Genomic DNA, 27,401 nt, shown 5'->3' on the forward strand with positions numbered 1-27,401 from the left:
GATAGATATAGGAGAAATAGAGCAGTGTTAATTTTGTCGACAAAACCGACTAAAACGTTTTCGTCGACTAAATTAACACAATTTTAGTCGACTAGAATACGACTAAAACTAAAACAATTCAGATGACTAAAATATGACTAAAACTAATATGGCATTTTAGTCTTAAGACTAAAATACAACTAAAACTAAAATGGCATTTTAGTCAAACGACTATAACTAAAACTAAATCGAAATTTGCTGCCAAAATTAACACTGGTGCATGCTCAAAGCTTAATACCATAAATAATAACATATTAGATTTTTCACTCCAGGACCAGCAGTAGTATATAATGAGTTTGGAAATTGTAGAGAAATGCTTAAATAATGCATTACAAATTACAATTGAACTACACCCATTCGATTATAGATGACTAAAATGAGTTTTAGTCGACTAAAATGTAGGACGTTTTAGTTAAAGTTAATTTAGTTAAATACGACTAAAACTAAAACACTTGTAGAAGACTAAAATGGGACTAAAACTAAAATGCCATTTTAGTCCTAAGACTAAGACTAAAACTAAATTGAAATTTGCTGCCAAAATTAACAATGAAATAGAGAGGGAGAAAGAGGTAGGTTATAAAAAGAGAGACTGAGAAGAAAGAGAGAGAAAGTAACAGGGGGACCAAAAAAGATATGCCTTTAGGTCCCTTTCACACGGGCTTTCCGATCCGGTCCGCCTGTCAGTTTTTCAGGATCAGATGCTTCATGCAGCCATATGGAGCAGCAGATGTCAGTGGTGACATGTCCACTGACACCCGCCGCTATCCGATCCAATCCTATCTGTGAAATCTGGACGGATGGATTACCTTTCCATCTGTCTGGAGGTTTGCATCGTATAAAAACGGACAAGCGTTGCATTATCATCTGATCTCCCATAGTAGAAAGTAGGGCACTGACAGCTCCACAGAGCGGAAACGGAGCTGTCATCTGCCTGCTCAGCGGGGATCGGCAGATCGATCCCCGCTGAGCAAAATGGACTCCTTTGTGCGCACCGCCCGTGTGAAAGGAGCCTTAGTGCTACTTAGCAAAATCTATATAGATATAAATCAAGTCTAAATTGCAAAGAAATATGTGACAGATCCAGGGTTTTAATGATGTTGTGTTCAACTGACATAAATCCCGCCCGTACTGCGAATTTTCAACTCAATGTAAAAGTAACCCACCATAGTACCCACCAGCAGTACTCACGAACAGTACTCACCAACAGTACCTGCCAGAAGTACCAACCAGCAGTACCCACCAGCAATAGCCACCACCAGTACCCGCCAGCAGTGCCAGCCAGCAGTATCCACCAGCTGTACCAGTCAGCAGTAGCCTTCAGCAGTAGCCACCAGCAGTACCAGTCAGCAGTAGCCACCACCAGTACCAGTCAGCAGTACCCACTAGCAGTCCCCGCCAGCAGTACCCACCAGTAGTACAAGCCAGCAGTACCCACTAGCAGTACCCACCAGCAGTACCCACCAGCAGTACCCACCAGCAGTACCAGCCAGCAGTACCTGCCAGCAGTATCCATTAGCAGTGCCAGCCACCAGTACCCGCCAGCAGTACCAGTTCTGGAGGACAGCCAGTCAGCAGCCACCAGCCATACCCGCCTGGGGGACAGCAGCAGTCAGCGATACCTGCAGAAACCCAATTCGATCCTCCTAAAAAAACAGAAGGGGATGCGTCCCCTTCTGTCTGGGCGGATCAGATTGGAGGGCCTACAGAGTAGAGCGGGCTGTGTCCGTGTCTGCTCTGCATATGCTGACACGGACCTGTCAACTGATCTGCCCGCTCCGCACATTGTGGCCCGCAGCCGGTTACCAAGTCGCTAAAGTGGCCCTCGCTCCTCAAGAGGTATATATACACGAACACACACTTTTTTTATTTTTGAGGTTGGGGGTGGTAATATTGGGTGTGTTCCCACACTTTTTTTCCAAGGACTTGACCCCTGAATACATAAATATGAATATATAATCACATTTCCTAAAAACATATGTGGTAAGTGAGACCACAACCTCAGTTCTGCAAATGTATAACTTTCCTAGCTATTGAACAAATATCTATCGATCTACAGTACATGTACCTGTTCTGTTACATCACTTTTTTTTCTCTTACAGTTAGGGAACCCCTGTGCTAATATAGATTATGAATATCTACCTTTAAATACCAGTTACCCTCTTATATATATATATATATATATATATATATATTGTAAATATTTAGATTGTTTAATAAGTTTTAATGTGATTGATATTGTAAGCAGCATGCAATTTCAAATCTAATGGACAGTTGAATCTGGTGATTTGCGTTTTATGTTTTGTCCTTTTAAATCCCTCTATCGGGTTTTTCTCGGGCAAGAAAAAAAGAAAAATTAAAAAACACAAGTGCAGAAATACTTTACCATATAGGGGTGTCAAAACCCATTAAAGATGTTATAGGGTCTCTGGTGGAATACGGTCTAGGGGTCCCAGCAAGCCAACGCGTTTCGAATGGGGCTTCCTCAGGGCCAGAGAGACCAGAACAGACCGGTGTTTCCCACTGTATATAGGACCGTGACGGATGGACAGGACCGACAGACCACTGGATTAACAAATGCAACGGTAATGAACGTAGTTTGTATTGATTGAAACGTCTCCAGATGAGAGAATATATCTCTATATACTTATGCTCATATGGGAATTCTTCCCCTTTTGTGTTGTTAGGGATTATGCAATTGCTTAGTCTGCAATGTGTGCAGCATACAATCACAATATATTGGAATCTTGTCATTGTGAGGCTGCTGTGTGGGGTCTGGTTGGTATGCCTGTCTTAGGAGTATGGGAGCTGTTGTCTATTATAATAGGCTATGAGCATTACACAGTGAACTTACCTGCCTCAGACCAACTCTGGATGTTAATGGGCTGGAGTACTTGACTATGTCTAAGACTCTGTCTGTGGGATTTGCAAAATTTGAATGATATGAGCATATCAGCATATGAGCATAAGTATATAGAGGTATATTCTCTCATCCAGAGACCTTTCGATCAATACAAACTACGGTCATTACTGTTGCATTTGTTGATCCAGTGGTCCGTCGGTCCTGTCCATCTGTCACGGTCCTATATACAGTGGGAAATACCGGTCTGTTCTGGTCTCTCTGGCCCTGAGGAAGCCCCATGCGAAACGCGTTGGATTGCTGGGACCCCTAGACCGTATTCCACCAGAGACCCTATAACATCTTAAATGGGTTTCAACACCCCTATATGGGAAAGTATTTCTGCACTTGTGTTTTTTAATTTTTCTTTGTATCTATGTATGGCATTTGTGCCCTTGTGTCATACATGTTTTTAATATGTGTTAAATAAATATATATTTTTTATACAATTGGTTGATGTTTTTGATCGTCCTCCTCCCAATTGGCCTAGAAAGCCCCATCTTTCCTTTTTATTTTTCAAAGTCCCATTAGTTTTTCTCTGTTAGGATGGTTTTTATTGAACAAATAATGTCCCCATATATTTGGTGCTAAGGTTCCATACAAGTCTTTCATGACCAAACAATAATAAAGAAGGTGCTAAAATGACAAAATAATCAGTGCTGGAAAATTCCATATGGATCTTCAGAAAAAAAAAAAGAAAGCGATTATCCAATCCACTAAACTCTGAAAAAAAATTCCAAACGATCACCACTGTGGACAAATTCTCACCTTTTTGCTGGACTTTTAAATTCTAAAAGATCAAAATGCACCTTTCAGCTACTCCAATGTAATAATCAATATAACTGTTTCAAGGAAGAATTGCTTTGCTATTCAACAGTGACAGGGAGCCTTACAGTTAAAAAGACATGACAATCTTTATTAAAACAACTCTGAAATCTCATATTCATTGGTTCACGTTAGATCATGCACAATATACAAGCACAGAGTAAACATGCCACTGGTGATAGATAAAACATCAGAGGTATATATTCTGTATTGCCCTGGGGAGGCACCACCACTAACAGTATCCTGGCACACATTCAAACTCTACTGCAGGTAGTTGCATCACTGGACTACACCCAGACATATATAATGTACAGTAAAGTGTAAGGAGTGGAGAAGTAGAGATTACATTGTAAAGATGAAAGAGTGGAGACATTAGGAGTATATAACATACAGAATGGTGTACAGAATAGAGCGGTAAAGAATATACAATTTACAGTGTGCAGAGTGGAGCAGTAGGTAGTAATGTGCCTTATAGTGTACAGATTGGAGCAGTCAGTCAGTATGTAAGGTAAAACCTGACATGAAGAGTAGAACAGCCACATGACATATTTACCTGCACAGAACAATAAAACCATCAGCAGTACGTAACATACAGTACAGTACACAGAGTGGAGCAGTAAGGAGTCATTCACCTTACACTGTATAAACTGGACTGGAGCAGTCGGTAGTATGTAATGTAAAACATGGCATGAAGAGTAGAACAGTCAGAAGTGTGTAATGTACAGTACAAAGCACACTAGTAGGGAGTAACATATATTTAATTGTACAGCAGAATGGAGCCACAAGGAGTATTTAACATACAGTATCTCACAAAAGGGAGTACACCCCTTACATTTTTGTAAATATATTTTTTTATATCTTTTCATGTGACAACGCTGAATAAATTACACTTTGCTACAATGTAATGTAGTGAGTGTACAACTTGTATAACAGTGTAAATTTTCTGTCCCCTCAAAATAACTCAACACACAGCCATTAATGTCTAAATCGCTGGCAACAAACGTGAGTACACCTCTAACTGACAATGTCCAAATTGGGCCCAATTAGCCATTTTCTCTCCCGGTGTCATGTGACTTGTTAGTGTTACAAGGTCTCAGGTGTGAATGGGTAGCAGGTGTGGTAAATTTGGTGTTGTCGCTCTCACTCTCTCATACTGGTCACTGGAAGTTCAACATGGCATCTAATGGCAAATAACTCTCTGAGGATCTGAAAAAAAGAATTGTTGCTCTACATTAAGATGGCCTAGGATATAAGAAGATTGCCAAGACCCTTAAACTGAGCTGCAGCACGGTGGACAAGACCATACAGCGATATAATAGGGCAGGTTCCACTCAGAACAGGCCTCGCCATGGTCGACCAAAGAAGTTGAGAGCACGTGCTCAGCGCCATATCCAGAGGTTGTCTTTGGGAAATAGACGTATGAGTGCTGCCAGCATTGTTGCAGAGGTTAAAGGGGTGGGGGGGGGGGGGTCAGCCTGTCAGTGCTAAGACCATATGCCACACACTGCATAGTTACATAGTTAGTGAGGCTGAAAAAAGACACAAGTCCATCCAGTTCAACCTATGATGTGTGTGTGTGTTTGCTTTTAACCGTACATTGTATACCCCTGTATGTTGTGGTCTTTAAGGTGTCCATCCAATAGTTTTTTGAAACTATCAAGGCTCCCCGCTGATACGACTGCTTGCGGAAGAGAATTCCACATCCTTACCGCTCTTACAGTGAAGAACCCCTTACGCACTTTAAGGTTAAACCGCCTTTCCTCAAGTTTTAGTGAGTGGCATCAAATTGGTTTGCATGGCTGTCGTCCCAGAAGGAAGCCTCTTCTGAAGATGATGCACAAGAAAGCCCGCAAACAGTTTGCTGAAGACAAGCAGACTAAGGACATATATTACTGGAGCCATGTCCTGGGGTCTGATGAGACCAAGATAAACGTATTTGCTTCAGATGGTGTCAAGCGTATGTGGCAGAAACCAGGTGGGGAGTACAAAGACAAGTGAGTCTTGCCTACAGTCAAGCATGGTGGTGGGAGTGTCATGGTCTGGGGCTGCATGAGTGCTGCCAGCACTGGGGAGCTACAGTTCATTAAGGGATTCATGAATGCCAACATGTACTGTGACATACTGAAGCAGAGCATGATCCCCTCCACTTAAAGACTGGGCTGCAGGGCAATATTCCAACATGGTAAAGACCCTAAACAAACCTCCAAGACGACCACTGCCTTGCTAAAGAAGCTGAGGGTAAAGGTGATGGACTGGCCAAGCATGTCTCCAGACCTAAACCCTATTGAGCATCTGTGGGGCATCCTCAAACGGAAGGTGGAGGAGCTCAAGGTCTCTAACATCCACCAGCTTTGTCATGTCATCATGGAGTAGTGGAAGAGAACTCCAGTGGCAACCTGTGAAGCTCTGGTAAACTCTATGCCCAAGAGGGTTAAGGCAGTGCTGGAAAATTATGGTGGCCACACAAAATATTGACACTTTGGGCCCAATTTGGACATTGTCACTTAGGGGTGTGCTCACTTTTGCTGCCAGCGGTTTCGACATTAATGGCTTTATGTTGAGTTATTTTGAGGGGACAGCAAATTTACACTATTATACAAGCTGTACACTCACTACTTTACATTATAGCAAAGTGTCATTTCTTCAGTATTGTCACATGAAAAGATATAATAAAATATTTACAAACATGTGAGGGGTGTACTCACTTTTGTGAGATACTGTACATTACAGCATACAGAGTGGAGCAGTAGGGAGTACGTAATGTACAGTGCAAAGTGCGTAGTGGAGCAGTAAGGAGTGATGCACAATACACTGTATAGACTATATACACAGTATACAGTGCACTGGTAGGGGTAACATACAGTATATTACATTCCACATACAGTATAGTGCACAGATAGAGTGGTACTGTACGCTACAGTACAGTGTACAGAATAGAGTAGCACTGTACCATACAGTGCAGAGTTGAGCAGTAGCTAGTAATGTACTTTACAGTGTATAGACTGGAGCAGTAATAGTAGTAGCGGAAGTAGTACATAATGTAGTACATAATGTAAAACATGGCAAAAGTAGAATGATCAGGAATGTGTGATGGACAGTACAATGAACAGAGTGAAGCAGTCTGGTGTATATAATGTACAGCATATATGAATAGAATGGTCAGGAGTGTGTACTGTACAGCACAGCAAAGAAAGTATCTATGCCCCTTTAAGCCACAGCCAACATTCAGTGCCGCATAGTCATGCCTACGTTTCACACAGCTTTACAAGGTGTCCCTGTTGCTATAGCTCTCAAGTTAGATTTGCACATGCTTACTTACATACCAATATTTTATACCAGGGTAATATCAGTAAAATAACATGTTTTATATGTCAAAGGGTTGATCATAACAGATGAGGTGTTGAATTGGACAAGAAAGGTTTTACACCTACAGGTCCCAATGATGAAAATGCAGCCTTGTAGAATCTGCCATAAGTTGCATTCGACTTCATCAATGCATAATCATGTGGCATGTCTGTTAGGTTTGTAGAAACTGCATCCTGGTAACACTAGAGCATCAGAGAGATTTTACACTGTAGACTTGTATTTATGGTTGACCTTCAAATCATTTTTTTTCCCAGGATGTGGCATACGTGTTCTTTCTGGTAAAGAAACAACTGCCCTCATATGTCTGCCCTCTGTAATGATGGACAATGCAGTGTATTATGACAGAATTGAGCTGACTACTATTTTTATTGCTATTGCCACCAACCAGGTTATGAAGATGGATGACTCTTCACATGCAATTTTGACGGAGTTCAATGGTCTTTTCAAAGATATAATATTGCAAGATAATTTCTGTGAAACTGTAAAATGTCTGTGCATAGCCCATGGAAACATGATTCAAGCAAAGTTTTCCACTAAAGGTTGTGACTCTAGAATACTATGCTGTTTTAAGGTTTTTTTTTTTCTATAAGAAGACGCAGAATTTTAATTTGAGACGCTAAAAAAATCTGCACTCTATATACTGTAGATGCATAGCGATATACAAGGAAATAGCTTCAAGCAGAAACATGTAAAAATACTGTTAAAAAAAAAAAGAGAAATATTATACAACCAAAGGCTTGTTTACACATTTATCATCGGCCCTTTGTCAGCCACTGAATTCACCTACAATTAAAAAAAAAACAACTTTGAAGTAAGTATAGTTTTCAGCTAAGCTTTCTTGAAAACCTACATTGTGGGTTACATTACGAGTAATCGAGTGACGTGTGTTGGGCTCCCTTTAACATGCCCTCTAGTGTGCAGTTTGGTGAGGTGGTGCAATGCATTGTTACGATGCATTGCATGGTTTACTTTTTTCTTTATAAGAGTCGGTTCACACTGCGGCGACACGACTCCTTACTACTTCGGGAGGCGACTTGTCAGTCCTGTGCACCACGACTTCGGAGCGACTTGCAGGGACTTCACATAATGGAAGTCTATGCAAGTCGCTCCGAGGTTGCCCCGAAATAGTACAGGACCCATTTTCTAAGTCGGAGCGACTTGTGTCGCTCCTATTAGAACGGGTCCTGTAGCGGTCAATGGACCGCGAGGGAGCACGACTTGTCAGGCTGACAAGTCGTCTGACAAGTCGCGCTAATGTGAACCGAGTCTTAATACTGCATACTGCAATGAAATGTCACAAAATTAAATTTTATTGATTTCCATTTCACCTGCAGTGCACTGAGATGCAGTGTAGTAAATCACAGCACACAGTGCTGTTTATAAATGCAGCATGTCCTACTTTTTTCAGCCCGCACTAACACCAATACCATGCATGAGTGTTAATTGAACTTTAAGGACACGGAGCGAATTGACTCATCTATGCATTGGGACAGCACTGAGTATATAGCGTAAATTTGCCCATAGCTAGTAAATTTAAAAAAGGAGGAGGATGTGGCAGATTCTTTTAGTAAGATCCATAATACATTTTAAAACACAACTGCAGCACCAGTTGTTGCTACAATTAGGTTTTATAATTAGTTTATTTGGGATTTACATATTATATTCTGCACTGCTAGCAACCTTTACTTTTCGAACTAGCACAGACAATTATTTTTTGTTGATAATCCATAATAAGTTTCTGAGACAAGATTAAATAGATTTACTGAACCTGTAATACACTATGGTAATACTATAGTATACTATAGTAATTACTGTGTTCCACAATATAGGGATCTAGCTATAGTTTTAATGCTCAATGGTAATCTTCATCCTCCCACCCTATGCTATATAGCTACATTATATCAATCTCTCTGCACACCTATGGCTCATAACAGAAGCAATAAAAGAAGATATCCCTACATACTATCATCTTTCACATCTTCTTTGATATAAGACAGTAACAAGCATATCTTCAGAGAGACTAGTGCAAATGACAAATCATTTTAATAAGCACGCTAGGCAAAATATACTCATTCTCAATGGTCCTACACGCTCCAAAGCAATACATTTGATTGTTCTTGCAATATGACACTGGGCAGATGTGCCTGTTCATTGAGTGTATATAATTGACTAACAAAAAAGGCAGATTTTTTTCCCATTGGCCAGCCCCACCTCAAACATCTATAAACAGGATTATTTAATTATTTATAGGAATATGTGGGTTTGGTCAGCCACTGACTTCTTACAGGAGTGACATCTTCACACTGGAGTACCTTTCTATGCCACAGAATCTCATTCTTCCTGCTATACTCAGAAGAGTCTCATTTCTACTTCTGCATTCCATAAAATGCAAAAAAACAAAGAATCCAACCAGAAGAATGAAAAGGTCTTGTGATGGCTAGTCAAAGTTTCTGCTGATATTTATCCAAGGTTTTCATGTCCATGGAGGACATACTGGGTTTGATTTACTAAAGGCAAATAGACTTTGTAAGAGAAGGTGTACTTTTCAAAGTATATGAGCAGGATTACTAAAACAATGAGCTTACCCCCTGGAGGGCAGATTTGAAACCATACAACCTTAAGTAGTTCTCCACACTTTGGTACTCAAGAAACCAACTCATACCACGAACACTAATGGACACTATAATCAAGACCTCTCATGACGTCTCACTCAGAATTAATTAGTGTTACAAGAAGGGAATTCAAAACATGTCCCATTTTTCCCCAGCCCCTCGTGTCTTCCCTAGATACACATAGCTTGACATTAGTATTATGCATATTGAATTCACTTCGCCTTATAGGCACACACCACAGGAAGCTATCGCACTTCTGTTGATGCATGGCCTTGGTCTTGTGACTTTCCAGGCCAGGTCCATAGGCAAACCCTGCGCTAAAGCAGGCTCCAAAATGGAGACTGAGCTGTAAGACAAGAGACCCAAAGCGCACCTGTCCTTCCAGCAAACAGGGAAGCGGTCACCCCTCACAGTCACACACTTCCTCCTCTGACTGGTCACTATGTTTTGAAAGAGTTTTCCAACCCAGAAGGTTAAAATGTGTATTCTCCCAAATGTATTTAACCACAAGAGTTTACCTGGTACAAATGTTCTGCATCAGAACAACTTTTTTTTACCCCGAAGGGTTGCATGGTTTTAACTCCAAAAGCTAATGTTTTTTTGATACACCAGGGTAACACTTGTTATTGACTATAGACATCTTCCAGTGAATCACAACGACATCCTCTTTATTTAAATGGCAAACTTGAGGTTCACATGTACATCTTACAATATTGTTCACGTATGCAGATGATTGCATACAAATTGGGAGTGTGATTTGGGAGGTGGAATGGTTGTGCTGCTAAACTGGTATACTGTCCCTAGCAGTTTGTATAGGAAAAGTTACGTAGAGAACTTAGTGCAACCCATACCTGAATTGGATAATGTCCATAGTTACTGAGTCCATAAAACTTGGATTATCTTTAGAGCAGTCAAGGAAGGAGTGGCAAAGAAAAAAAGAAATCACATCAGAGCTCTTGGTCTTCCAGGGGTCATCTCACTGGGGTTGGTCCTTCAAATACGTATACCCCAAGACACAGGATATGACACACCTGCAGAAAAAGTATTCATACCCGACCCCAGCAGCCAGAATATTTAAAAGGTAACTCTACTTTCATGGGGAAAAAAATCAGCAAATAAAGAAAAAATAATATAGCGTATACAATTGCAACACAAATCATATTGTAATTGAATGTTATTAAAAATTCCCTTTTCTTTTCAATCTGCAGCTGCTGTAATTTTCTGAAAATGCAATGCAATATGGCTACCTGGAGCTGTTCTGTACACAGAATGTGTACTGACCACACCCCAGAAACATAATTTCCTGCTTGTGTGATTGGCTCACCAATTTTCCCAGAAGTCTGCCTAAGATACAAGTCAGATTTCTGGCATCCCCTGCAACAAAAATGTCATTTTTGGTGAGATACTCCCAATAGGGACAGGTCTAAAGGGATGCAGGCCCAGCAGATTTCCTCATTAGAGCCCTGCAGCTGCGACAGCTGATTGATAATTATGAAACCGCTCCCATTAGACCCACTCAGCACAGAGGAACAAACGATGATTTCTTCAGAATAACAAAAGTTAGGAATCTGCAACAAAGTTTGTTGAAATCCTTGCAATGTATATAGATCACCCAGAGGGGAATGCTTTTTTTCTCAACAAAAGTGGAGTTACGCTTTAAAGTAACACAGAACCAAAACATAATATATTGTCAAACAATTTAAAAATACCAGTATACAATAGACACCTGCCTACAAGCAATCTTTCCTAGAGCTCAATGAATGTGGCGAAGCTTTGCTTACTTCCATCATCCAATCACAGGCAAGCAAAAATGCTTTTGTTTTTACATTTATTTGTACATGTCTGGATATTCTTTGCAAAATGAAATTCCACCACATTAACTAAGTTCTGGGGATAATTCCTTTGCAATGTGCAGCATCCTTGCAAAGTGAACAGCCTATTTGCCTTTAGCAAATCAAACACACTGACCCTATCAAAGTCATTTTAAAAAAAAAACACAACTTTGTTTAGGGTTTACCGCATGAATGCCTTTAAATAGTGGCAAAACGTTAATCCAAAATGCATAAATAATCAGTTTTACAATGTGTGGTACCTCATATGATCCAGGACCAGGTGTAACCTCTTTTGGATCTTTAAAACGTTCTTCTCTGGGAACAGAAGATGGAGATTGGATGACTGGTTTCATGACTGGATTATAAGCTCCAGGCCCTAAAGGCAAGAATAGTAATTATATATTGATGAATGAATAAATAATGCACATTAGAGGTACAAGCTATTTGTAAAAGGCAGTAGAATCAGATGTGTTAGTAATGTGCTTCTGAATGTTCAGGTTGAGAATAATGGCCTTTTCACACCAGTGAAGTGTGGTTCTCATTACTAATGAACAGCATTACAGGTAACAATAAATGAAGGCAAATAGAACCTGTTAACAAAGCAGGATTAGCAATGGGCATTCCATTAGGATCAGTGAATTAGTGTGTGAAGTGTACTGCACATATTACATGTACTTTTATACACTATTCCACCAATCATGAGAGAAAGGTGGGGAATGCTATTACTGGCCTTTCCTTCTGATATGCTAGTTGCCTTTCATGTTGAACCTCTGATATCAATGCACTGAGTTATTGACCCAAAACAAATATTCTGATAGGGACTTCTGACTTTTAGTCTGCAGGCATGATTCAAATCACTGGTCCAGAAAGTGTGGTTGATTTACCAAAGGCAAGTAGACTGTTCACTTTGCAAGAGAAGTTGCATTTTGGGAATTTCCCCCAGAGCTTGAATGGGATGAAGCTCTGCTGATTTCCATCATGCAATCATGTGTAGGCAAAGGTGCTGTTTTTTATTTTCTTTGCACATGACTGGTTATTCATTGTAAAGTGAACGTTTGCCACATTCATCAAGCAATGTGGAAATTCCTTTGCAAAGTAAAACTTTCTTTGCAAAATGAATAGTTTATTTCCCTTTAATGAATAAACATCAATGAGCCTGCATAATAGCCATATAACAAGATCAAATGTGGTAGATTCCAAATATCTCTTATGCCAGGTTTAGTTTAAAATTTAAAGTCCAAAGTCTGTATATTGATAGAGACTTTTCCCTTCACTTTCTGATCTCGAAACACAATAGGAAGTGAGTAGAGAACTCTCCAAATAAGTGGAAACCACCTCTTATACAGTTGTCACCCAAACAGGTGACAGCTGTAAAGGTTTGAACTTTCTCTCTTCCTCTTTTCTCTACTTCTCCCCCCCCCCCTTCTTCCCTCTTATCCTGTTCCCTACATATCTCCACATATTTCCTCGTTCTCTTAAATTCTCCCCATCTCTCCCATACAATGAAACATTTTCCTGTTTGGTCTCCTCTACCGCTTCTCAGATATTCCATTTATAAAAATATTCTATTCTTTTAAACCATTCCTTCCTCGTGGGACATTCAGGATCTAGCCACTTTTTTTGGTATTACCCCTTTTGCTGCATTTATTAGATAAAGCACTACCGTATTCTTATATTGTTTTACTGTACTTTTTGTATTATGGAATTGAATAAACCACAGATCATCTACTATGTCTATGTCCGTAATTTCCTTTATATATTGCCTTTAATTCTGCCAGTAATCCCGCATCTTTGGGCACTCCCACCATATACAGTATGCTCCATAGTACCCTCCAAATTACAACCTCTCCAACACATTGAAGATTTCTCCGGCTGATATTTTTGTGCTTTAACCAGTGTTATATATACCACCTAGCTAGACATATATAGTTCATCTCTACTGTATTTATATCTACTGCTGTGGTATGAACCGCACTCAGAAATGTTTTATTTTTTGCTCCGCTAAACTAAATCCCAACTCTCTTTCCCATTGATAAATGGCAGTATTCTCGGCTCTGTAATCTCTGTGAGTATTTTATAGATTTGTGAAACATAATGTTTCAAATTTGTCTGGGAATTACACATGCATTCAATTTGAGAAAAGTATTTTTCTAATCGAATGGGTTGAGGTAATGTTGACACAAAGTGTCTTAACTGAGAATACCGCCATTCATTAAATATCTAGAATTCTTTCTTGTGTTTCAATTCCTGATATGAACAAATCTTCCCTTTGTTCACTATATCCCTAAGCTGTGTGTTTTTTTCTATTATCCACTCTCCAAATTGTGCCCGATTCCCAGGGGGAAAATAATTTGTCCCCGTGAGTGAAATTAAAAGTGAATTATATTCCCATTTTTTTAAATCCCAAACCCTAAACACATTCTTAGTCAATTCGTGCGTGTCTACGCCTAATACTCTATATTGTTGTGGTACCCAAATATTATTACTTAACTGTGTTTTCTATTTTTACCCATTTTTTACTACTTTTTTTTGTCCACTCCACCAATCGTGATAATACCACTGCATTATAGTACCTTTTTATATCCGGTGCAGCCAAACCCCCCTTGTAAGATTCCCTTTACTTAGTTCCCTTAACTTCGTTTTTTTTCTTGATTTTTTGCTCTGCCAAATATACTTTATTATCAATGTATTTAGTGTTTTAAAATAAGCCTGTGGTAAGTGTATTGGTAGCATCTGAAATGTAAAGAATTTTCGGCACTACAAAGATTCATTTTCTGCATTCACACTCCTGAAAATCTAGGTGCAGTCAGTAACAAGCATAGTGAATAATTCCACTAGGACATTGTCACAATTGAAAAACAAAACTGTATCAGGGCAACTGGAATCCATCAATCCTCTCTGACCATTTCCGGACACTGCTTTAAAATGTACCAGATACTGGGCAAAAGTGAAATCAGCAACAAAACACAAAAAAGTTGAACTCATGCAGCGTGTCAGAAACATTATGCATTATTAAGGCCCCTTTCACACTTGCGGACCGTTCAGATCAGTTTTTCAGGTAGATCTGAACAGATGGCCCATGCATCTCTATGGGGCATCGGATGTCAGCGGAGACATGTCCACTGAAATCCGATCCAATTCTGTCCATCAAATCCGGACAGATGGAAACCCTATTTTCCATCCATCTGGTGGATCGGAAGCAGTGGCGTAGCGTGGGGGGTGCTGAGGGGGCCACTCGCACCGGGCGCAACATTTAGGGGGGCGCATCCCACGCCCGCCATCCGCGGGGATCATAGTGTCCCTTTATTTAGATGATGCCCCGTCCAGCGGCCCGCCCGCCTGCACTTCTCTTCTTGGCTCCGTGACTGCTGCTTGGTGCAGGAAGAGTGGCTGACCGCTGAAGGTGTTACGTGCGGCCAGGGGGCGGGGCTGGTCGGACTCGTGGGTGAAGATGACAGTCTTGTGCATGTGCAGCACTGCTTCCGGAGTCTCCCCCTGCTATCCGGGCCGGCCGCCGACACGCTGTTCCCTCCACTCCGGATCGCCTTCTCGAGTCGCCAGTTTTTGGACACAAAACAAGGTAAGTGATCTGCTGCCTGCCCCCGGGGGGCCAGTAAAGTGGACATGGGAGGGGGTGAGGTGGGTCAGTGTAGGGGGTGTCAGTATAGGTGTCAGTGTAGGGGGGTTTCAGTGTATGGGGGGGTCAGTATAGGTCTCAGTGTAGGTGTTAGTGTATGGGGGGGTGTCAGTGTAGGTGTCAGTGTATGGGGGGTGTCAGTGTATGGGGGGGGTCAGTATAGGTCTCAGTGTAGGTGTTAGTGTATGGGGGGGGGTGTCAGTGTAGGGGGGTCAGTGTAGGGGGGTCAGTGTAGGTGTCAGTGTATGGGGGGTGTCAGTGTATGGGGGGGTCAGTATAAGGTCTCAGTGTAGGTGTCAGTGTATAGGGGGGTCAGTATAGGTCTCAGTGTAGGTGTCAGTGTATGGGGGGGGTCAGTATAGGTCTCAGTGTAGGTGTCAGTGTATGGGGGGGGGGTGTCAGTGTAGGGGGGTCAGTGTAGGTGTCAGTGTAGGTGTCAGTGTATGGGGGGTGTCAGTGTATGGGGGGGGTCAGTATAGGTCTCAGTGTAGGTGTCAGTGTATGGGGGGGTCAATATAGGTGTCAGTGTATGGGGGGGTCAGTGTATGGGGGGGGGTCAGTGTAGGTGTCAGCGTATGGGGGGGGTGTCAGTGTAGGGGGGTCAGTGTAGGTGTCAGTGTATGGGGGGGTGTCAGTGTAGGGGGGGTCAGTGTAGGTGTCAGTGTAGGGGGGATGTCAGTGTAGGTGTCAGTGTATGGGGGTTGTCAGTGTATGGGGGGGGGGGTCAGTATAGGTCTCAGTGTAGGTGTCAGTGTATGGGGGGGTCAGTATAGGTGTCAGTGTATGGGGGGGGGTCAGTGTAGGTGTCAGTGTATGGGGGGGGGTCAGTATAGGTCTCAGTGTAGGTGTCAGTGTATGGGGGGGGTCAGTGTAGGGGAGGTCAGTGTGAGAATGTGGGGGGGTCAGTGTTGGTGTCAGTGTAAAGGGGTCAATGTATGGGGGGCTAAGTGTATGGGGGGGGTCAGTGTCGGTGTCAGTATAGGGGGATAAGTGTAGGGGGGTCAGTGTATGTGTCAGTGTAGGGGGGTGTCAGTATATGAGGGGGTCAGTATAGGTGTCAGTGTATGGGGGGGTCAGTGTAGGTGTCAGTGTAGAGGGGGTCAGTGTAGGGATGGTCAGTGTAGGTGTCAGTGTAGGGGGGGTCAGTGTAGGGATGGTCAGTGAAGGAGTCAGTGTAGGGGGGGTGAGTGTAGTGGTCAGTGTAGGGGGGGGTCAGTGAATGTGTCAGTGTAGGGGGTTCAGTGAAGGTGTCAGGTAGGTCAGTGTAGGGGTCAGTATAGTAATCAGGTAGGTTAGTGTTAGAATAAGGTTGGTCTCTGTAGTGGTCAGCTAGGTCAGAGTAGGTGTCAGTGTAGTGGCCTGTGTAGTGGTCTAGTAGGTTTGTGTAGGGGGCGCAAATTACTTGCATTGCCCCGGGCGCTGACAACCCACGCTACGCCACTGATCGGAAGGGAACAGACAGGTGGTCTGTTCTCATCCGATTCCCCCATAGAGAAGAGCGGGGACCTGACAGTTCTGTCTCCGCACACATCGCAGAGACAGAGCTGCCACCCGCCTGCTCAGCGGGGGATCGGCAGATCGATCACCCGCTGAGAAAAACAGAGTCTGCCGACAGACGCCAAGTGTGAATGGGGCCTAATACATTATAATCATTAAAAGTAAATTTCATAGCTCTTAGGATTCCTACATGATACATTCATTCTAAAATTATATTTGTGTTCAGTTTGAAGGGGTCTATCCTCATCTTCAAAAGTATTTCAGGAAGCAAAACGTTTGAAGAAATTTGTTGTCCAGTGTAATTATTATATCTACAGCTCACAAGACATTAGCATAAACTAGACATGTGCACAAGGAAAAAAAATTGTTTCGTTTCAGATTTATTCATTAGGTTAATCATTTCATTTAGTCATATTTGGTATGTTACAGTGACGCGTTTTCAGAATTTTCTTTGTATATCCAGATTTGTTTGGTATATTCAGATTTGTTTTGTATATGCATCGATTCCTATTTTTGTTGTTCTGCATTGATTCCTATTTTTGGAAATTATTTTCAATAAGTCCAACCCAAACACAATAAGCAGGAATTGTCACCTTATTTCACTTTTATACCTTATTGTATTTATGGCAATATGTTTCCATTTCATATGTAGTGCATTTTTATAATAATGAAAAATGTTAATGCAAAATACAAACAAAATGGATCTGAATCAATTTGGATCATTCATTATGTTGGTACATTATTTTGAATGCTTCAAATATTAACCAAAAGGCCCAAACTATTATATCATATCATCCAAATGAAATGAATGAATATGAATAAATTTGTTGTTTTGTTATGATTTAATTCAGAATCATTGAAATGTGTTACTATTGCAATTCAGAAATTCAGATACATCTGAATCTGTGCTTAAAAGAAATTGTGTCCGAATTTCAGTTCGTAGCCAAATGAATTGCACATGTCTAGCATAAATGGTAAGTTGTAGATCTAGCAATAAATAAAGAATAAGGAATGTTTCATAATTAGCATATTTTACACCCAGGGCTGCTCTATACAACAATATTATTTTTTGTAAAAATATTGAAATGAACATTGAAATTAAGTAATAATAATGGACAGAAAAGTAGCACAGAAAGATAGAATTGTAGTGCTTCCTAACATTGAAAGTCAAAGGAAAATTGACCCCTTACACTAGTTGACTGTGAATACCTCTATTACATTGATGGTCAGTGGGAAGAATACTCCCCACGTTGGAGTTAGTAGTCACTTATCTGTGAGCCAGAAATGACTCATTGATATATCATATAGGAAGAAAAGGCAGTTATGTTTGGATCTCATGGGCTTGGTACAGTAGCAAAATTTACAGTTCCTTGTATATACATGTATAAGGGATACCATTTGTTTTTTGTGTATATGGATATATAGATAAGCACGGAGCACATATACAACACCCATCCTACAAAGAACTAGAAAAAGGCCAATGTAAAGCATATAAAGGGATCTAAACATTTGTTGTTTTTTTTTTTTTTTTTTTTTTTTTAAATTGACCCATTTAAAAAAACACTTATTTAATAATCTAGCACCTTCAGTGATTTGTTGTCATACATCATGCATTTATTTTACTGTATGGACAGTGAGATATAAACCTTACGGTTGAAGACACTTATTTTCAGACCATTACAGCTATGCTCCATTTGTAAAATGGAACAGTATAAACCAGTTAATATTAGCAAAATGAATAAAAAGGAATGCAATTGACTGTAAGTGAAAACAAACATGCTAGCTGTGATATATATCAAGTGGGAAAACATATACATCATATGGTTGTAAATGCAATTAGAGCTAATTAGCACAAATGTATACGTGTACTTGCTATCTCTTTTTAATTATACAAATACACGTTAACATCATACTTCATTAGTTATGATTAATTCAATTTGCACTCAGAACTGCATGACATATTACAATTTTTGCTGAAAGAGTTTAATTAGGCACGACCAACATGCTTTTTCCTTTAAAATAAGTCTCATTTAGTCCAAAGGGCAATTCTAACATGCAGAGAACAGTGGTAGAAGGTGAAGGTTTCAATTGCCTCTGTCTTTCTTCCCATCAAATTTACTGCTTAAAACACCTGATCCAATAGATGTGTAAGGCCTGGTTCACACATGTGCGGCCGGGGGTTCTTGCCTGGGGTCTGGTGCGTGTCTGTTCACCGGTTGAGGTGCGATTTAGGTCCGAATTTTTGCCTGAATTCACACCTGAGCCAGACGCAAACCTGCACAGGACCCTTTTTCAATCCGGACCACGGCCGCCCCCGACCTGTATGAACCAGTCGCACTTGCCTGCCATGCGAATTGAATTCAGGGAAACCCGCATCCAATTTGCATATGTGTAAACCCAGCTTAAAGTCTGCACTTACATCACCTTAAGTGCAACTAACATCTTCAAAAGGAAGATGGAATTCTGTTCATAAACTGCAGAAGTTCTTCAATCCGCTGGACGGATGGAAAATAGGCTTTCCATCCGTCCAGATTTGACGGACAGGATCGGAACGGATATCAGCGGATATGTCTCCGCTGACATCCGATGCCCCATAGAGATGCATGGGGCATCCGTTCAGATCCGCCTGAAAAACGGACAGGTGGATCTAAACGGTCCCCCTGTGTGAAAGGGGCCTTAGGGTTTACTTACACTTTAAATAATACACACATATAGGAAAATATTATTAGACAATAAAGCTGCCTATTCCTTTTTTATGTCACGCAGTATTTGCACTGCTAATCAAATCTATATTTTAGTGCACACAAACACAATATAATACCAATTGTTTGGGTAAAATATAAAAAAAGGATTTTATTTAACTCTCTGACAAGATTTCAGGGCGCTTTGGACCTATTGTTCCACCCTATGATTTTGCACCACTGATGTACAGAATAGGCTAGGTTCTCTATTCAATGAGCTATCAACATGTTTCCTGCAAATGTGAAACATTAGGGGTTATTTACTAAAGGCAAATCACTGCGCACTACACGTACACTGCAAGTGCCCTTGGAAGAGCAGTCATTGTAGATCTGGTGGGAAGATCTGAAATGAGGAGAAGCTCTGCTGATTTCTATCATCCAAATATGTGCAAGCAAAAATGCTGTTTTTTATTTTCCTTGCATGTCCCCCTCAGATCTACAGCAACTGCACTTCTAAGTGCACTTGCAGGGCACGGTGGATTTGCCTTTAGTGGATAAACCCCGATGTCTCTTACATCTTTTTATATGTTCTTATGGCAATCATCTCTTTATTGTTTCAATTCCAAAATAATTATTTCACTTTATGTTGAGTTGGACATTGTGTTCTTCCCTTTTTTGTAATCTTTATATTTACTTCAACTCAAAATTATTATGCAAAAAAAATATGAAATAGGAGGTTGTATAGAGTAACTAGACACCAAATACATCAAATCCCCAAACCGCGTGCGCACCTAAAGGACAAAAAAGAACAGTACACAAAATTTCAATAGGCGATACTTTAAAAGCTTTTTCAACGTATTTAGAGTTAATGGTGGATCATAACTCGCATTATTTTTCTTAATTTTGGGGTGATACCTTATATGTGCAGTGCAATCATCATTTTCATTCCTGTGTATATCGGTGTGCTCCAGAGCTTAGTAAATGAGCGGAAGCTCTGCTGACTTCTGTCATCCAATCATGTGCAAGCCTTGCATGTGATTGGGTATTCTTCGCAAAGTGAAGCTTTACCTTATTTACTATGCTCTGGAACAACTGCACTTGCGGAGTGCAACTGTACTTTGCAAAGTGCACAATCTATTTGCCTTTAGTAAATCAACCCAGTGGACTTATATTGTGAGAAAGAGCAATGCTGTCAGTGGGAACTTGTCATTGGGAAGATATCTCTAATTATAATAGTATCCCCACTACATATGACATATGATCTAACAAGGGTTTAGACTATTGTGATATGCATGTACATTGTTCTATGTTTGGAGTGATTTAGAGATTTTTTTGCAGCAAATTATGTATATGCATGTATATTCAGTAAAAAAAAAAAGTCTCTAAAAATCTGGCGAAATGAGCAGAGAAAAAAAGGTATATTTTACTACATATAATGGGGTGGATTTGCTTGATGAATGTGTTTACTTTACTAAAGGAACACTTTGCAAGTGCAATTACTCCAAAACTTAGTAAATGAGAGGGAGCTCTGCTGACTTCCATCATCCAATCATGCGCAAGCAAAAATGCTGTTTTTTTTCCTTCCATGTGATTGGGTATTCTTTGTAAAGTGAAGCTTCACCTCATGTACTAAGCTCTGGAGCAACTTTTCAATGTGCACAATCTATTTGCCTTTAGTAAATCAACCCCAAAGACTTATATTGTGAGAAAGAGCACTAAAGCACAACCACTGTGTTACACTTGCAAGCTGGAAGCTGAGCCTGCATATGCATTGAGCAAATATGACTGCTCCCATGCACATATAATTATTATTATTTTTTTTTTTTATTAATACACATTGATATGATTATGCACATCAAGATACAAATGACTTTAGACACTCTTTGGAGAAACTAAACTCTTGGCTTTGAGGTCCCCCTTACTGGAAAACCCAACAGAAATAACATTTTATGTTTTATGTGCGTAGTGACAAAATATTTTTCATTAACTACAGTTCATTGACTTCCATTTCACACAGCTATCTAATTGTTTATGTGAAGACTATCAAGTCATTTGTTTGGCATAGATAAACTGATTTTAAAAGTGTCTTGCTCGTTTCTATTCACATTTAATCAGTGTATTGTAAAAGAGAAGGAGAAATGCATATTTGCATGTGAGAAAGTATCTGATGAAGAAATGCGGATAAGAAATGTAATAAGCACAAATCCACACATCTCTGTTCTGTTTCAGTACCCCCAATGTGCAAATCCCTTATCACTCTTGTCTGTAGAATGAATGCATGCCCCCTTGCTGTGCTGCGTTGGGTTGTTGTTATGTTTTAATTGCAAATGTAGAGAACTGTTGTGGTGCTGAAACTGTCACCTAAGGCTCTACAGTAAAAAACAACACACTTATTGTATGTATTGTATAGATGCTTCACGCACCAGCATCCTCTTCTTCTGTAGTGGACAGTGGCGGCTGGTGCATTGGGGGCGCATGGGCGCCGCCCCCCCAATGTACATGCGGGGCGCCGGACACATAGAGTTCAATGGGGCTTTTTTTTTTCATTTTTTAGCATGTGATTAGAGCCAGAGGCTCTAATAGGCTAAAAAAAAAGGGTGGGATCAGGGCGCAGAGCACTGCACCCCGAGCCCAGCCAGTTGGGTGACAATAGTGAATTAATATTCCCTATTGTCACAGGGATCCTCCTCCTGGCCAATCAGGAAGCCATTTCCTGATTGGCCGAAAGGAGAAGACATGTCATTGGCTATGAAGGAGGAGGGAGGAGACGCAGAAGACAGGGGGAAGAAGCCGAACCTGAAGCCGCCGCCGTGTGCTGCTGCTGCCTGCCCTCCCTCCACATATCCAGGCAAGGTGAGTGAGTCGGTGGGGGGGGGGGGTTGGTGTTATGGTGTGCGGCCTGGTGTTGTCCAGGGGGGGATAGTATGGTGTTGTCCGTCTAATGCCCCCCCCCCCCGTCCCATGGAGCAGCCGCCACTGGTAGTGGATAGGACAAAAGGATAGGAAAACTTTCTGAATCAAGGCGGTAAGAACTGGATGATTATGGCACAAGACCTAACGGCTTACACCAGGATAGTAGCAACTCTTTCACTCCACACCCAAACTAACTTCTGGTATTAAAAAAAAAAACATCCAAATGCCCAATTTACCTATTTGAAGCCACATCTGCTTCTTCTGTTTACTTCCTGAGGTCCTTCTTCGGGTGTCCACATCACTGTCTGTGTGATGTGGACATCTCTTATAGGTGGATGTGATACTTCCAGCAGTCGGACTGGGGTCTCCCATAGACTCCAAAGGCAGAAGTATTCACAAGGGTGGTGATGGGTCCAGTGCCCAAGAAGATAAGGGCAGGGAAAAATGTCTGGTCCCCAAGGCCGAAAAATAGCTTGGCTCATAGAGGAAACTCTGACTTTGATCCATTACACTGCTGGAAGAAGAGGTGTTTGGGATCAAGACTGAGGAGTAAGGTGCTTTATCTACAATGCACCATTTAAATGTAATTTCTGTCCAGAGTTGGGACTAAAGAAGTAAACCCACTGCCACTTATAGTGCAATCTCGTTGGTAAATAATGTATATATATGTGGAGATATATATATATATATATCGAAAAACTAACACTAAAAATGGGACAGCGGGCTCCATTCACAAAGCGGTATTATTCTCTTTAAAATTGACGGTAAAACAGCCCATATCGTTTTTCGAATAGTTTTTTGGCATTCACTAAAAAAATGCTACTAAAATAAGGCATGCAGTATTTATCAAAATTGATGGTATTTATCTCATGAAACCATGTGGTATTTTATCCCATACAATATCCAGGGGAATTGATACAGTGGAGAATACTTAGAACCCCTGTCAGTTTTTATTGCTAATAAAGAGGTAAAATGGTTTCAACTGTAGAAATATGCAAACTCATTAAGTGAGTGCAGTCCCTGCAGCAATTGTATTAAAGTGATTGTAAAGTCTGGTTTTAAAAAAAAAATAAATAATAATAATACTTACCTGCTCTGTGCAGTTGGTTTTGCACAGGGCAGCCTGGATCATCCTCTTCTTTTCTGTCCCTCGTTCCTGCTCCTGGCCCACTCCCTCCTATCAAGTGCCTCCACAGCAAGCAGCTTGCCTTTGAGGTACCGAGACGAGCGGCAGCTCTGCGTGTCCATTCGTGCCCATCCCCTCTCTCTCCTGATTGGCTAGCTGACTTTCATTGACATCCGCAAGAGCCAATGGCACCGCAGCTGTATCTCAGCCAATCAGGAGGGAGAGTCTCAGACAGCCGAGGGACTCGTGGCACAGGTAAGTATTAGGGGGTGCTGGGGAGGATGCTACACACAGAAGGCTTTTTATCTTAATGCATAGAATGCATTAAGATAAAAAAAACCTTCTTGCCTTTACAACTCCTTTAATACAAAAGAAATAAGAGGGAAGCTCCTTTCACAGGACACAGGTAGTGTATCAAAAACAACTAAGTTAATTTACAGTAGGTAAATACAGAGTATTTTTCTAAAAGTCAAATATTGAAAGAAAATAGTATTAAAAATCACACACATTTAAAAAAAAAACCCTTTTTCTACAATGTCTTTTTATTGGTGGAAGAAGAGAAGGGTGTGTGTGTGTGTGTGTGTGCGTGCGTGCGTGCGTGCGTGCGTGCGTGCGTGCGTGCGTGCGTGCGTGCGTGTGTGTGTGTGTGTGATTTTTTTTTATACTATTTTCTTTCAATATTTGTCCATTAGAAAGATATTTCGTATTTACTTCAAGTATAACTAAAGGGCAAAAGTTTTTTTTCGTTTCGGATAGGTTGGAGAGGTAGATCACCCAGGGCTTTTTTTCAGTGGAAACGCACAGGAAAGCAGTTTCAGCCCCTCCAGCATTGAATGTATGCAATGGCAAGGGGTGCTGGGGTGTTATGGAGAGTCTACTGATGTTGGCTGCTGGGGTATCTATTGCTGCTGGAGCCTAGAGGGGATCTATTTTTGCGTGGCAATCTATTGTTACTGGTGGAGGACCTTGTGTTACTCAGGGGTCAATTTTTGCTGGAAGGGATTGCATACTCAAACCAAAGCCCTTCAACACAAACCCGTAGGCTAAATTTACACTGCCCATGCTCGCAAAAGCAATGTTTTGTCAAATAGCATTTTACAATGGGCCTAATTCACCATAATGGGAAGCCAATGATTTGGCTCATGGTTTTGGCACAGCCCCATCAACTTGAATGGCCAATTTTAACGGGTGGCGTTGCCTGTCAACTCAGCATGTCATGTTAAATTTGCATGGTGGCAGTAGCATGTGAGCAGCTCCCTTCAGCTATATTTTAGACTTTAGGTGGGCAGCCAACTTCCTGTTTTTACTGCCCCCAGGACAACCATATAAAAGAGGAATTATATTGATGCTGTTATAGTTCAGTGAGCAGGCACATGACACAGAAAGATACAAAATTGAAATAAAAAGCAGTGATGTCATCTGCCAAGTTCTGCTTGTCACACATAAGTATGTTGATATCATAACAGAATTAAACATCAGGCAAACACTTCATAGATGTATTTCAATGCTGTATCTAAAGCGGCTTGCTTTGTAGCTAACATTTAAAATTTGTTTTTTTCAAGGTTATACATGTATTTTATTGGACTATTGCTTTCTTTATTCCAATAGGGGTCTCTCTTTTGCAGCATTAATGTTTATGCTATATAACCACCCACTCCGTGTATCCAGTGACCCCAGTAGCAATGTTTTCTGAGAAGCGTTCATGTTCCGATTCTACGTTTGCACTCAGCAAGCTACCTGCATTGTAAGGTCACAGTATATGTGTCCTTTTTATGAATATTTCAGTGCTGACGGGAACCTTTGTGATATGAATTGGCATCAAAGCCAATGAGACAAGCGGAGTGAGCCAAACTTCTGCATACATATCAGTTGCATTAGTCAAACCTCTTTGTGCTTTAGTCATTGCAATACGTTTTATCCTCATGAGTGTTGTGAACAGATCAGCAATAAAGTCAATTTGAAAAATGTTAAAGTGCATTAGGATGGCTCATATTATGCAAATATTAAGTGCTGCTTTCATCCTTTTCTTAATTCAGCACGAAGCCGTCAATATAAATTAGGCATTGCTTGTTTCTAGACATCTCTTGGAAAAGACTAAGCTGCCATACATTTTAGGGCTCGTACACTCTATATAATAATATTTTTTTTTTATGCAATAGAAAGTTTACTAGCCTGGGGTATTTACTGAAGGAAGAGACATTTAGCTGTTATTGTAAAACTTGAATTATGCAAAAGTCTGTTTATTTACTAAAACGGCAGAGTTTTAATCACAGGTCAGTGAAGAATGAAACTTATAATTCCAAGTTAAACACCCCTGTCTGCTTCATGAAGAGTATGAAATGGGAAAATCACAAGCAGGCGCTTCCTATAATTATATATTTTACGCCCCTATGCTAGTTCACTCTCTATGAAATGTCAGCCAGTGCTACAGGGCAAAAATGGCAGAGGCTGGAAGAGATGGATAATTTAAAAACAGCACATGTGTTTCAGTGCAGAAGAACACAGTCCAATATGACTAACTGATAAGATAATACAGCGATGCTCCTCTATGTATACTAGACCACAGCTGCAAGACGACGTGAATACAGGCTTCGATAATAGGGCGTACTATTTTCTATGGCTTAATTTCTGAAGGCCAGCTATTGGCACACTTATCTAAAAGATAAAGCATCATTAAAGATTTTCAATAAGGAAGTTTGGAGCCAATTACACATTACAATAAAAAGACTGCATTGCATAGAAGAACTATATAATTATGTTTTATATTGCATGTTACATTTCTTATAAATACATCTTAAAGTATCAGTCTAACATAAAGTTGGGAATCAAAAATGCTAATGTCCTCCTCTTCTCAGGTCCCTCTTTGGCTCTCCTGGCCCCTCCCTCCTGTTGAGTGTCCCCACAGCAAGCAGCTTGCTATGGGGGCACCCGAGCTAAGCCCCTGCTCCCTGTGTCCATTCAAACAGGAAGCCTTGGTTAGGCCCTGCCCCCTCTCTCTCCTCATTGACTCACAGACTTTGATTGACACCAGCAGGAGCCAATGTCTTAGCCAATGAGGAGGACTGTCCCTTGGTGTCCTCATGTCCAGTGCAAGGCTATTGACCCTGCTCTGGTCTTGATGACATCAGGGTCCCAGACGAGAGGAGCATGAGGATGCAGACATTGTGGGAACCAGTCTAACTGCAGTAAGAAGCAGTGGATTGGGTAAGTAAATCTCTTTTTTATGAGCAAAAAACCCTTGCAGAGCGGGCACTGTAAAGCATTTTGTTTTTCCCCAGAGTTGGGCTTTAATGTCTGTCAGTGTCAGAAAATATGCTACAATGCAATAGTAAATTCTTTTGGATGTCATTCTTGGCATGCAGCAATATTGTGGGTTCCTGACACTACACAGCTATTCACAACTTGATAGCCAATCACTGTGCTGCTAATATCTTCTTTCCTTGTGGTCTCTAGTCACCCAATCTGCCCACCAGCCTTCTGAAAAAAGCAATGTATTAGTTTTGAGGCTGACCATAGATGGATCTTTTTTTTCATTCAGCCAGTAAGCTGAATGAAAAAAAAAAGATTGCTCCATCCACACAATCAAGGTTGATGGAGGAATCTTTCCTGCTGAGACATGGTATTTTGACAGCAGGGACTCTCCATTGTCAGAATACACTGATCAGTGGCTGCAGCCTATTCATTGCAGCCACTGATCGTAAATAAAAATTCTCCAACAAGCCTATTCAACAGAAGCTGATTGTTAGATCAGATAGATTTAAAGTGGTTCTAAAGGCAGAAGTTTTTTTATTTTTTATTTTAATGCATTCTATACATTAAGATAAAAAAACCTTCTGTGTGCAGCAGCCCCTCTCAGCCCCTCTAATATTTACCTGAGCCTTATCTCATTCCAGCGGTGTTATACGACAGACATGGCTTTCCGGGACTCTCTCTCCTGATTGACTGAGACACAGCTATTGGCTCCTGCTGCTGTCCAT

The 27,401-nt window shown here is 40.9% G+C and overlaps 1 protein-coding gene across 1 annotated transcript in view; it reads right to left on the reverse strand.

Moving 5' to 3' along the window:
- The window catches only part of STPG2 (sperm tail PG-rich repeat containing 2), a 1,004,689-nt gene that overhangs the window by 409,497 nt on the left and 567,791 nt on the right, over positions 1-27,401 (reverse strand). Inside the window, exon 13 of the mRNA XM_082259340.1 lies at positions 11,831-11,946. Coding sequence (XP_082115466.1) covers positions 11,831-11,946 — 116 coding nt within the window. The remainder of the gene's footprint in view (positions 1-11,830; positions 11,947-27,401) is intronic.

Source organism: Pelophylax lessonae (genome assembly GCF_965119305.1).
Source record: "Pelophylax lessonae genome assembly, chromosome: 1".
Lineage (NCBI taxonomy): Eukaryota > Metazoa > Chordata > Amphibia > Anura > Ranidae > Pelophylax > Pelophylax lessonae.